General features: G+C 36.2%; 2 protein-coding genes across 3 annotated transcripts; one reads left to right on the forward strand and one right to left on the reverse strand.

The window, feature by feature from the left end:
• Positions 1 to 2,254: 2,254 nt before the first annotated feature.
• LOC107420269 (protein RER1B) lies at positions 2,255 to 5,177 on the reverse strand. Of its 2 annotated transcripts, none has more exons than XM_016029182.4 (4): positions 4,967 to 5,177; positions 4,037 to 4,468; positions 2,914 to 3,094; positions 2,255 to 2,727 (listed from the first exon to the last, which is right to left on the reverse strand). In XM_016029182.4, the coding sequence occupies exons 2-4, from the start codon at positions 4,384 to 4,386 to the stop codon at positions 2,674 to 2,676; spliced, it is 585 nt and encodes a 194-aa protein (XP_015884668.2). In that variant the 5' UTR covers positions 4,387 to 4,468; positions 4,967 to 5,177; the 3' UTR covers positions 2,255 to 2,673. The 2 variants fall into 2 exon arrangements, with proteins under 2 accessions (XP_015884668.2, XP_015884666.2); XM_016029180.4 differs by having other exon boundaries at positions 4,037 to 4,409; positions 4,967 to 5,176.
• A 206-nt stretch (positions 5,178 to 5,383) lies between these two features.
• LOC107420182 (gamma carbonic anhydrase 1, mitochondrial) lies at positions 5,384 to 8,791 on the forward strand. The gene is made up of 5 exons (XM_048476474.2): positions 5,384 to 5,624; positions 6,811 to 6,954; positions 7,687 to 7,812; positions 7,910 to 8,061; positions 8,263 to 8,791. The coding sequence occupies exons 1-5, from the start codon at positions 5,510 to 5,512 to the stop codon at positions 8,545 to 8,547; spliced, it is 822 nt and encodes a 273-aa protein (XP_048332431.2). The 5' UTR covers positions 5,384 to 5,509; the 3' UTR covers positions 8,548 to 8,791.
• Positions 8,792 to 10,975: the final 2,184 nt, after the last annotated feature.

The raw sequence follows: 10,975 nt of genomic DNA on the forward strand, positions 1-10,975 counted from the left end.
AAATTCATAAGTAGAGTTGTTACTTGGTAGTGGTGTAAAACTTTTTCCAATATTTTTTCCAGCCTTTTTGAGACATCTCTGTAACGTGCCAAATCTTTGGTGTTTGTATCTTTCTGTTAATTATAACTCCACCAAGCCATTGTCTTCTAATAGAAGGATCTCTTGCTTTTCTTCTTCATCATCATTGTTGATCATTATGAAAAAGAATGCTTGCATAGAGATCAGATTAGCTTCTCACCCCCCACCCCAAAAAAGGAAAAAAAAAAAAAAAAAGGCATATTGGAATCTAGGAGCGTGCAGGAAGATAGTCACATATCTAAAACACAATCATATATTTGTGGATATTTGTATCTTGCTGCTCAACCTTTTTATGTGAAAAAACAAAACTTGCTTGCGTTTTAATACAGCATTATAGGACATGATTCTTTTCATCCGACTGATATTTGAACATAGTAGTTAAGAAAAGTCTCGTCACGTTTTGAAAATAAATTCTTTATGATAACAACGTGGAAGCATTGTTTCACGACAAAATCTTCAACTAATCAAAGTTTAATTTTAAATAAAATTTGTTTCATTAGCTCAAATATTCATTAATTTACTCTTTTCTATTACAAGTCATATCTCCTGGCTTTGCTTTGGTATGCATAGTTATATACTATAAAAAATTTTTTTCCGGCCTCTTTACATTATTTTTCAGATGATGAATGTGAGATGCAGCTACAAACAAATAATTTGAAAAGAAAATATATATATATATATATATATATATTTGTATGGCTTTTGTCATTTCTCATATCAGCTTGAACTTGAGTCTCTTCTTGACCATTGCTCTCATTGATTCAGAGAAGAGCTTTACTACATAAGCTTTTCTACTCCCCATAGATCGATTCGGTGTTGGTTTTGGAGCCGGAGCCAGAGCTGGTGACGGTGACGGTGACGGTGATGGTGCCCCTATAGTTGCCGGGTGGGCCGTTGGGGATCTTATTGGGGGTTTGTCTTTATGTCCCATCATCCTTCTAGTCTTCGTTCCTTCACCGGCTTCACCTGCAAAAAAATTGAAGCAAAAGAGGTCAACGTTTAAAAATCACAGAAAGCAGTTTCAACGCCAAAAATGCACATAACCAAGAAGAAGAAGAAAGTGAACACTTTTTTCCTTCCTTTTGGTTGTAACTCTTACCATTTAAATCCAAGAGAGGTTTGGAAGTCTCTGATAAGAGCACCAATGTGGGGGTGATGATGGTGAGGAAAGCCCAGAAGACGAATATCACAACAAAGGTTCTTCCACTCATTTGCCGTGGATTTGCAGGGGAAAAAAAATCAGTTGTAGGAGGAGGGATGTTTGAAGCTTTTAATGCATAAATAGAATTTGAGAGAGAAAAAGAAGGGACTGGTAGGGGTGAGAGGCAGAAACAAAGAAGGCTAGAGGACCTTGAACCCATTAGCTGGCCATGTTTTAGGACCATTTTCCATTATGAAATAGGAATCCACTATTTTCATTTAAATTAATTAAATAGGATTGTGTTTGCCAAGTCAAGTATTTTTTTTTTTTTTTTTTAATGTAAACTTGTCAATTTCTTTGTTCAGTTGTTGGAGGGTTGTTATACCAATTGTGTATTTGATTGGACATCTAACTGGCATCTCAAGCTCAGGTCAGAGTTTACTGGAGATCATGCCTTTTTCTGGTTATTTACCCCATTATACCAACGTGTTGAGAAATTCTTCCCCAGGTCGGATTGCCATTTTAGCAAAATGATCCCTAACCAGAGTATTAACGTTCTACCTAAACATGGACCTGATCAGAAGAGGATTTTACTTGTACATACTGCTCAATAACCGAACCAATTGCGTATCAGAATTAAAATATGTCTAATAGGGACTAGCTACTTGCCCAGCAAGGTGGGGTCCAAATGTGTGTTCCACCGTTGAACCAATGGAAAAATTCAGCATCGACAAAAATAAGTTTGTCTCGCGAACCCTTATACTGGTCTGCAACACCTTAACGAAGATTTCCATTACTCTTCAGCAGAAACTTACAAACCAGCTATTTTTCCTTTTTTTTTTTTTTTTTTTTTTCCCCCGGGTCTTTTGTACCCACCAAGTCAGATAAGATACTTGTAACATCAGGTGCTTGCATAGTTGCATTGAATAATTTTAACTATTTTTGTATTCAAATAAGAATCAATAAGGGAATACTGGAAGCATTATGAATGCAGTGAGCAAACGAAGTAGAAATGAGAGGAGATAGTGCAAAAAATTTTGAAGTGCCAAGGAGAAAAGCTAACCACTATGATTTATACAAGAGGATATACACATTAACAAGATATAAGAATCCTACCAAAAAATTCCACACAAGGAAGGTTTTACCCTTCTAGTTCAACTTGGCGACTCAATATATTTGCCTTTGATTCCCATCATCAACCAGATTCAGCTCCAAGTGCACCAAAAGTATAATAGCAGAGGTTAAAATCAAGCTAACTCAAGATTTGTAAGACGCGAGAATCCCACTTATGCAAGTTAGAATTGCCCATTTATCCAAAACAGGAAGAAATCTTCAACATATATGTAAACTTTGCATCTTTTGACAAGAAACAAGCATTCACAAAAACAAAAAGAACAAAAGCTTCAACGCAGTTCTCCTGTTCTTTTCTTCCCTAAATGCAATTGGAAAGAGCTTCAGTCTTTCGTCACTCCACTGCTACTTGCAGCAGACTTTTTTGATGTATATCTCTGCCAATAATCAAGTAGACAAATAATTATTTATTAACCAGAAATGGTAACCAATAGCTAAACTAACTAAACCAATATATATGTTGCAATCACAAAATTGTTATGTTGAGTAGGTGTTGAGGTGTGGATGCACAGATGGCTTTAGACAATAGTGGTGACAAATGGGGAACGTTCTGAAGCACTGACCTGCTTTCCAATGCTGAATGGAACATACTTGTACTTAATCATGTGCATGATTTGGCGCTTCATTGTCAGGACAAATAGAACAATCCAATAACAAAGTAGTATAGGCCAGAAAACAGGTACATCAAATACAGAAAAGAATGTCATTAAAAAGCCCACACAAAAAGCCTTCGTGATAGAATACCTGAAACCACCAATAAAAATAGAAGAAGAAAAAAAAAACAAAAAAAAAAAAACTCCATTTTAGCCTCAATCAAAATTCAAAAATTACAGAAACCTAGTATAAAACACAAAAGTAAGTACAACCATGAGCAACAATTCCTCTAATCCAAACTTATCATACATAACATCCAAGTTTCCTATACATTTATAAGGCCATTTAGCAAGTTCACTTTCCAACAGCAAAGGGGCAGTAATTCTTCTGACAGACAAAAGCAAGATAACAAGAAGCTGTCTAACGTGTTAAATGGCCACTCAACTGATTAAGCATCCATCGGTAAATCAGGTTGAGTTGATTGCCTGACATTTGATATAAACATCTACTTGGCTTCTCCACACAATTTTACTGTCACATTTTGCAAGGTGAAGTGAATAATGACCAAAACAAGGAGAGGAGGAGAGAGGAGGGGCAGGGGGGTGGGTGCGGGCGGGAGGGAGGGGAAGAAAAGACAGAAGGAGGAGCAAGTAGCTTGTACCCCTCAGTCTTCATATAAGACAATAATTCCAGAAAAAAAGAATCTTGAGAAACTTCTAGACCAAGTAAAAATTATATCCTTGATTCGTTTAAATGAGGACTGTTGTTAATCTAGTCTTTAGCAGGCAAATAACCTCCATCTTATTTTCAGCATCCAAACCAAAAAAAAAAAAAAAAAAAAAAAAAATACTAATCAGAGCAAACAATTCCATCTTATTCTCTCTGCCTACCCAAAATTAACAAGAATAGTAATTAAAAAAAAGAAAAAAAGGAAAACAAAACATGCATGAGCACAAGTGATGTTACATAAACATGGTTAAAAACCATTGAAAACAGTTTAAAGTAACAAATGATGTTAAACGGTTTAAATAACTAATTAAGGAGGAAAAAAGAACATATAACTAATTCTCACAAGAGGACTACTTTAATTACCAGAACTTAAACTCGGGAAGGCGGCGAATGAAGGGCTTAAACTCATCTGAGCCTCTAGTTGGCAATGAAGCCCCATCCAAGGCTTCAAGCTCTGGGTCAACCTTAGGTGATAGGAAACCGATCAACAGATTCAATATATAGATCCCAAGGCCATATGACACAATATAGAAACCTTGAACGTAGTAAACCCGCAACACGTAAATTGATGCTACAGCAAGAGTTCCGAGCCATCTGTGGACCGGATGAGGGGTTGATCGATCCAAATAGAACTGAAATGCCCTTGAAAAATCATTTCTCCACTTAGCGATAGGCACCGAAGCAGATGCAGCATCACCACCAGCTCCTTCCATGAAATTATTACCCTCTAATCCACCTGCACATCCAAAAGGTGTATAATCCAACCAATTTCAAGCACAAGCAAAAGCAAAAAGACTTTGCTTGGTTGGAGAGAAAGTAAAAAAGGAAAATGAAACAACATCAGAGACCCTGAACAGTATTGCCTTTGATTTTTCATTCAATATATAACACACAAGAGCAAACCAACTAATTTATTAAAGCTTATTTTCGTAACGAAATTGAATTTCGCTTAGGCCCCACAACGCAAAATTTAGCATTCACAAATTTAAATTTTCTTTTCCTCACTTTTCACATTTCGTTTTAAATTCCAAACAAAGATATTGGGGGTAAATAAAATTCAACGACGAATAAACCTTCAATAGGAATCGATTGCCAAAAAAAAAAAAAGATCAATAAAGAATCAAAAATAAACTAGGGTTTTAGCACCATAGATAAAAAAAACATATATATATATATATATAAATCCGAATTCTCACATATCCTAGTACAAGATCAAAGAATGACATCGAAGAAAACAAAAGCAATAAAGAAATTAGGGATAGAGAGAGAGAGAGAGATAGAATGAGAGCTCACCTTGACGAAAACGTGAAGTAAAATTGGATCCGATGAGATATTTTTTGTAATGAAAATTGCAAATTGGATCTGCAGAATTCTACTTTTGATTATTTGAATTTATTCTCTGGGATTGTTCCCAATCAAGTTTTCAAGAAAACACCAAAAAGCCTCACCATCAAGTTACTTGGAACGCTGAGAATGACTCCATGAGAATTGCAGCCCATCCTAGCCTAAATGCCTTGTATTTTACTAGGCCAGGGCACGCAACTGACGTGTCAAAACGCCACCTCTTCACGTCGTTTAATTTAAAGGAAGAAAGAGTTTATGGTAATTTCAGTCCCATCACCGAGTTGCAATCCCCATTCTACCCTCCCATGGCTTCGGGATATTCTACCCTGCCACTGCGAACCATTTTTCTCTTTCCAGTTTGCACTAGCCCAATCTCATACACGATGAAATAAAGCTCTAAAACCCCCAACAAGTTCGTCTTAGAGTAGGGGAAAAAAAAAAAAAAAAAAACAGCATAGTTCGCAGTGAACAAAGAAGAAGAAGAAGAAGGAGATGGGGACCTTAGGGAAAGCAATATACACCGTTGGATTCTGGATTCGGGAGACTGGGCAAGCCATTGATCGCCTCGGCTGCCGCCTCCAAGGAAATTACTATTTCCAAGAGCAGCGTAAGCTTCACTTCTTTTTCGGTCCTAGATCCCACTTCAAATCCCTAGTACTTCTTCCCTATGTGTTTTGAAATTGTTGCATTTGTTTCCCATTTCCTTTATCCTTTTTTTTTTTTTCATATATATCTTTTATCAGATCAATTTTGCGATTTTTACTTTTTTTGGGGTTATGTTGCTCACATTTTCTTCTTAATCCTGTTAAATTTTTGCATTTCGTATGCTAGTTCGTTGAGGTTAGCAAAATTGGGAGCATCGTGAGAAATTGTTGGCTAACATAGTAATAGTGGTCTGTAGACTGCTTTGGGAGTGGGGTGTATTTGTGAGGCAACAAAAGGAATGAATAATCATAATCCACAAATTTTTATATTTAATTTCTTTTAGGTCCAATTAGAAATAGTGAAGAGAGAGGGAGGGAAATGGGTTGTGTTAGTCAAGATGATTCTGAGGCAATAGATCAATTGAAGCTTTCCTTAAACCCGTTTTGCATCCCATTCCCTACAAGGGCTTTTATCTTAACCAACGATTGTACGCATTCTAAGACTGAAAGTGTGATTAGGATTGTTCTTTTTTATAAGGTTATGTAATTCCATTAGAATTGCGAAGCATTTATGTGACACATAGTTCAGGGAAAAACCCATGTTTCGACTTTGTAACTGTGATTTTCATGCTTCCGTTTTATTTGCTTTAAAGTTAACTTCAGACGTTGGTTGGTTTTTATTTATTTTTACCTAATTACTCGAATGTTTGTTAGTGGTAGTTAAGAGTTTGTTAGACATCTCAATTAACTACAAAGTTAAGGGGGAAAGAAAATCACCTAGTCATGTTTACAGTTATTTGAAATGTCTAACAAAACAAACTCTTAACTACTATTAATTAACACTACCACTCATTTGAGATAAGCAAATTACATACAATTAGGTAGAAAAAAATTAAAACAAAAAACCAACCACGTTACCAAATGAAACTTCAGCTTTGCTTTTCTTGTTTATTTTCTAGAATTTTTCAACACTCAGGCTTTAGTATTCCCCTCTTTACATTTGTTCCATTTCATGTCTCAGCACAATTTGCTTCTTGTTGTTTTCATGTTTGGGTGGTTATAGTTTCCCCTTTTTTTTATTATTATTATTTTTTTTTTGTGTGTGTGTGTGTGTAGATAAAAATGTATTCATATTCTTGTCATTTGTAGTGTCTAGGCATCGGACTCTCATGAACATATTTGATAAAGCTCCAGTGGTTGATAAGGATGCATTTGTTGCTCCAAGTGTCTCTATTATTGGGGATGTTCTAGTGGGAAGAGGATCATCTGTTTGGTATGGATGCGTACTAAGAGGTAAGAACATCTATTTAAGAAGTGGAACCAATTAAATTGTTTTTTATTCTTTTTTAAATGTTAATGTTACCAATAACCACTTTGGCGATGTTTTTTATAAATTTTTTAGCGTGTGTTGGAAATTGCAATACATAGTGCATCAAAAGCATTTTAGCCAGCTTGATTGACTTGATGATGAAACTCGGAATAATGTGGGGTTTTGAATTTTGTAGTCGTAGTTGATTTTACCTCTATTCTTTCCTTATTTTAGGACTTGGTTGAATTAATAACTTGAAATGGTTTATAATTTTCAAAAACTTTATGAGTTTGTTGCTGCCTTTTTGGTATGTCTTGCTATTCTTTGTCTTTTCCAATGACATTTTTTTTTAAAATTTTTTATTTGACTTCCAATTTTAAGATGAAAAGAAGTTAGATGAATGTGTTATTAGTTATAACAGAGCCTGTGATCAAATTTTTGCTTTTCTTCATTGGATAACGTGGGGATTATCATGGCCATTAACTGTTTCATACATGAAGGACTCATCGTTGTTAAAACCAGCATTCTCACTTCACTTCATTTCCTGAAACCAAATATGCACGCAGGGGATATAAGTTCCCTCACATTTCATTATTTTTTCAATTGTTAGTTTGGCTATATGTGGCAGTAGCTTTCATTTCATTTAAACTCTCATGGCGTAAGTGTAGTTGGTTTGTTATGATTGTATTAATCCTATAGGCATTCGTTGTGCACAGGTGATGTCAACAGTATTAGCGTTGGATCTGGAACTAACATACAAGACAATTCCCTTGTGCATGTGGCAAAATCCAATTTAAGTGGGAAGGTCTTGCCTACTATTATTGGAGACAATGTTACTGTAGGTGAGTAGTACACTGTTAATTTTGTGTTTGATAAGAATGCTCCTGCTGCTAGCTATGACCTTGTTAAGGAGTTGATTGGAATATATGAACTGGCCAGGTCACAGTGCTGTTTTACATGGCTGCACTGTCGAGGATGAGGCCTTTGTTGGCATGGGAGCCACACTTCTTGATGGTGTTGTTGTTGAGAAAAATGCCATGGTTGCTGCTGGAGCTCTCGTGAGACAGAATACTAGGATCCCTTGTGGAGAGGTATGTCTTTCTATACTCATTGGTTCAGTATCTTTCCATGTGTTTTCTCTCTCAGAGGTGTACACAAATATGGTTACACAAGGCCTAATTTGGGCCTCGTGTTTAAGATTTGTTATAATTTCTTGATTATGGAATACTTTTAGATGAAAGCTTCTGCGTGATTTTTACATGATTAATATGTTTGCATTGTTTATATGACAGGTATGGGGAGGTAACCCAGCAAGATTCCTGAGGAAGCTCACCGATGAGGAGATAGCCTTTATATCACAGTCAGCCACCAATTACTCCAACCTTGCACAAGTACATGCAGCCGAAAATGCAAAGCCTCTAGAAGAGATAGAGTTTGAGAAAGTCCTTCGTAAAAAGTTTGCTCGTCGGGATGAGGAATATGACTCAATGCTGGGTGTTGTTCGCGAAACGCCCCCAGAACTTATTCTTCCAGATAACGTCCTACCAGACAAAACACCAAAGGCTTCTCAAAAATGAGATCCACATTCTCTTTTTCTTTTTTCCCTTTTTTCTTTTTCCTTCTCATTAAAATCTTGAGATTTGTCTTAACGGATTATTTATTCTCATGTGCGAATACTTGGAAAGGGGGATCTCTTCTTTTCCAATAAATACCAGACATGCTTCAGGGCAGAATTATTGGTCTTTTGCTAGATGTTCACTTACTCTTCCCGGTGGAAACTACTAAGTAGCATGCGTTAATGTTAATGTTGTGTTTGTTGTATCTAAGTTTTCTTAGTTCTAGTTGATCTTTTGATATATGCTGCAAGGCATCACATGATGACCAGTCTATTCTGATGCCTTGCAAGTATCGTTCTCATAATCCTAAGCTGTCCTGAATATTTTTGCTGAATGAGTGACTAAGCCTCTTTTTAATGAATGGATGTGCAAAATAGAACTGACATTTAAAAATTTTCCCTTGAAAACTTCTTCAAAGTAAAAAGCTCAGATGTCATAGCAATGGAGTGTCCAGAGGGTTTGAGAACCCACCCTGTTTTTAGTGTTTAAGCGTGATAGAGGCCAAATACGCTTCTTACTTGGAATCATGTGTATGATTGGTCCTTTTTTTTTTTTTTTTTTTTTTTTTTAACCTAAACCAGGGACTTGTTATATTGCCAATTGGCACTGAGAAAAGAGAATATTAAAATGCTCAAATTGAATGTTGGTTTCGCGTTTTCTATCATCATGATCATGGCATAAAACCAAGCAGAAGAATTCAGAAAGCAAAATGGTTGTGGAGTCAGCCGAGCCAAAAGAAACTTTCTGCTGGAGACCAATCTATACCATCCGTTCGTTATACATGACATGCCTCAACTTGTTCCAGGAATTTGATTCTCTTGTTTGACTCATCTTTCTTACTAACCTTCTCTTCTCTTCTTCTATGAAGTAGAATGGTTTGTGTGTAAACATGATAACGAGCAACTTTTCCAGTTCAGAGGAAATGTATGCGATAATGCCTTTTAAAGTTTTGCTGGATTTTTTTATTCTTTTTTAATGAATAAATATGAATCTACTGGTAGGTATCATTGATTCAGAAGACTTGAGGACTATAAACCATTAGCATGTATCGTGGTTCACAATCCTTATGGGAACTATGTAACACTCAGTTCATTACGGCACGGCTGCCCCAAGCTCCCTCCCCCATAGTGTTGGCGCCATGCGAGGTCCACTCTAAGGTGCAATATGGGGCTAACAGGACTCGGATCCACAACTACTCCAAACAAATGTGATGGAAAGCCAGCACCTACCACTTGCACCACCCCCTTGGCTGTCTTATTCGAACACACCACTGACAGGATTTTTTTATTCGAGCCTCTATGTAAGAATAAGATTCTATGTCCTACCTAGCTTGGTTCTTGAAATTAAAGTCCTTTCCTTTCAGCAAAAGTCTTTACCTAATAAACTAGTCAAACAAGCATCCGAGACTCGAATCGCTTTACAATCCCTACAGAGATTCTGAATGAAGGGTATTCCCTGGTGTTTAAAAAGTTTAGCCAGCAGGTCTTCAACTTCATAATATGGTAAATTTGGAGCATAAGAAAGTCAAAGATTTGTGTAAATATGGTCCATAGAAGAAAGACTTCTTAATGTTGGACATGACTGCAAGTTATTTCAATCAATATTCAAATTCATCCACCAAAAAAATAATAATAATAATAATAATAAAAGTTCTTTTTCATGTGCCAAAAACCTAAGCCTAGTCTTGAGCCTACAAATATATTTAAGTTATCAGCAATGGTGATATAAATGATGAGAGATCCATTCGTGAAATAATAATAATAATAATAATAATAATAGTGCCTGGTGATCGGAATCTTAGAAAGCTGAAAAGAAAATAGTCCGTGATTTAAGGTAGGTTCTGATTGAATCAGACAAAAAAGTTGTCCCCACAATCATCCATGTCTAAATAATGACCCCCATCCCACTTTCTTCTAATCCCCTCGATGGCCTTCTTCTACCTCCTCCCCTCATTGTTTTTGAAGTTGCGGCTTAGCTTGTTTCTTTTATATTTTGGTGCCTCTCATTTCTTATCATTAATAAATGAAGGCTCCCAATTATAGTTTTTGTATTAAAAGAAAGAACCATATAATCCATATTCAAAAGTATCGAACATTTTTTTTAAAAAATAAAAATAAAAATAAGCCTAAAATCATGGAGTGCATGTTAGTGTTGAGTGATTGAGGCAACTGGTAATAGGAAGCTATACACTGACAAACCATGGTGGTTATTTAAATTATAGAGTTGAAAATGATGAAAGAGAGGCCACCTACCTACCCCTCCAATAACATTTGCTGCACCACAGAACTGCCAAAAGGTTAAAAAAGCACAAAAGCGCTCGCACATGGCGCCGAAACTTATCCCCACGTATTTTTATTGTTGGGCAAAGGCGTCGTAATGCACACAAACT

The sequence above is a fragment of the Ziziphus jujuba genome, chromosome 5 (genome assembly GCF_031755915.1).
Source record: "Ziziphus jujuba cultivar Dongzao chromosome 5, ASM3175591v1".
Taxonomy (NCBI): domain Eukaryota; kingdom Viridiplantae; phylum Streptophyta; class Magnoliopsida; order Rosales; family Rhamnaceae; genus Ziziphus; species Ziziphus jujuba.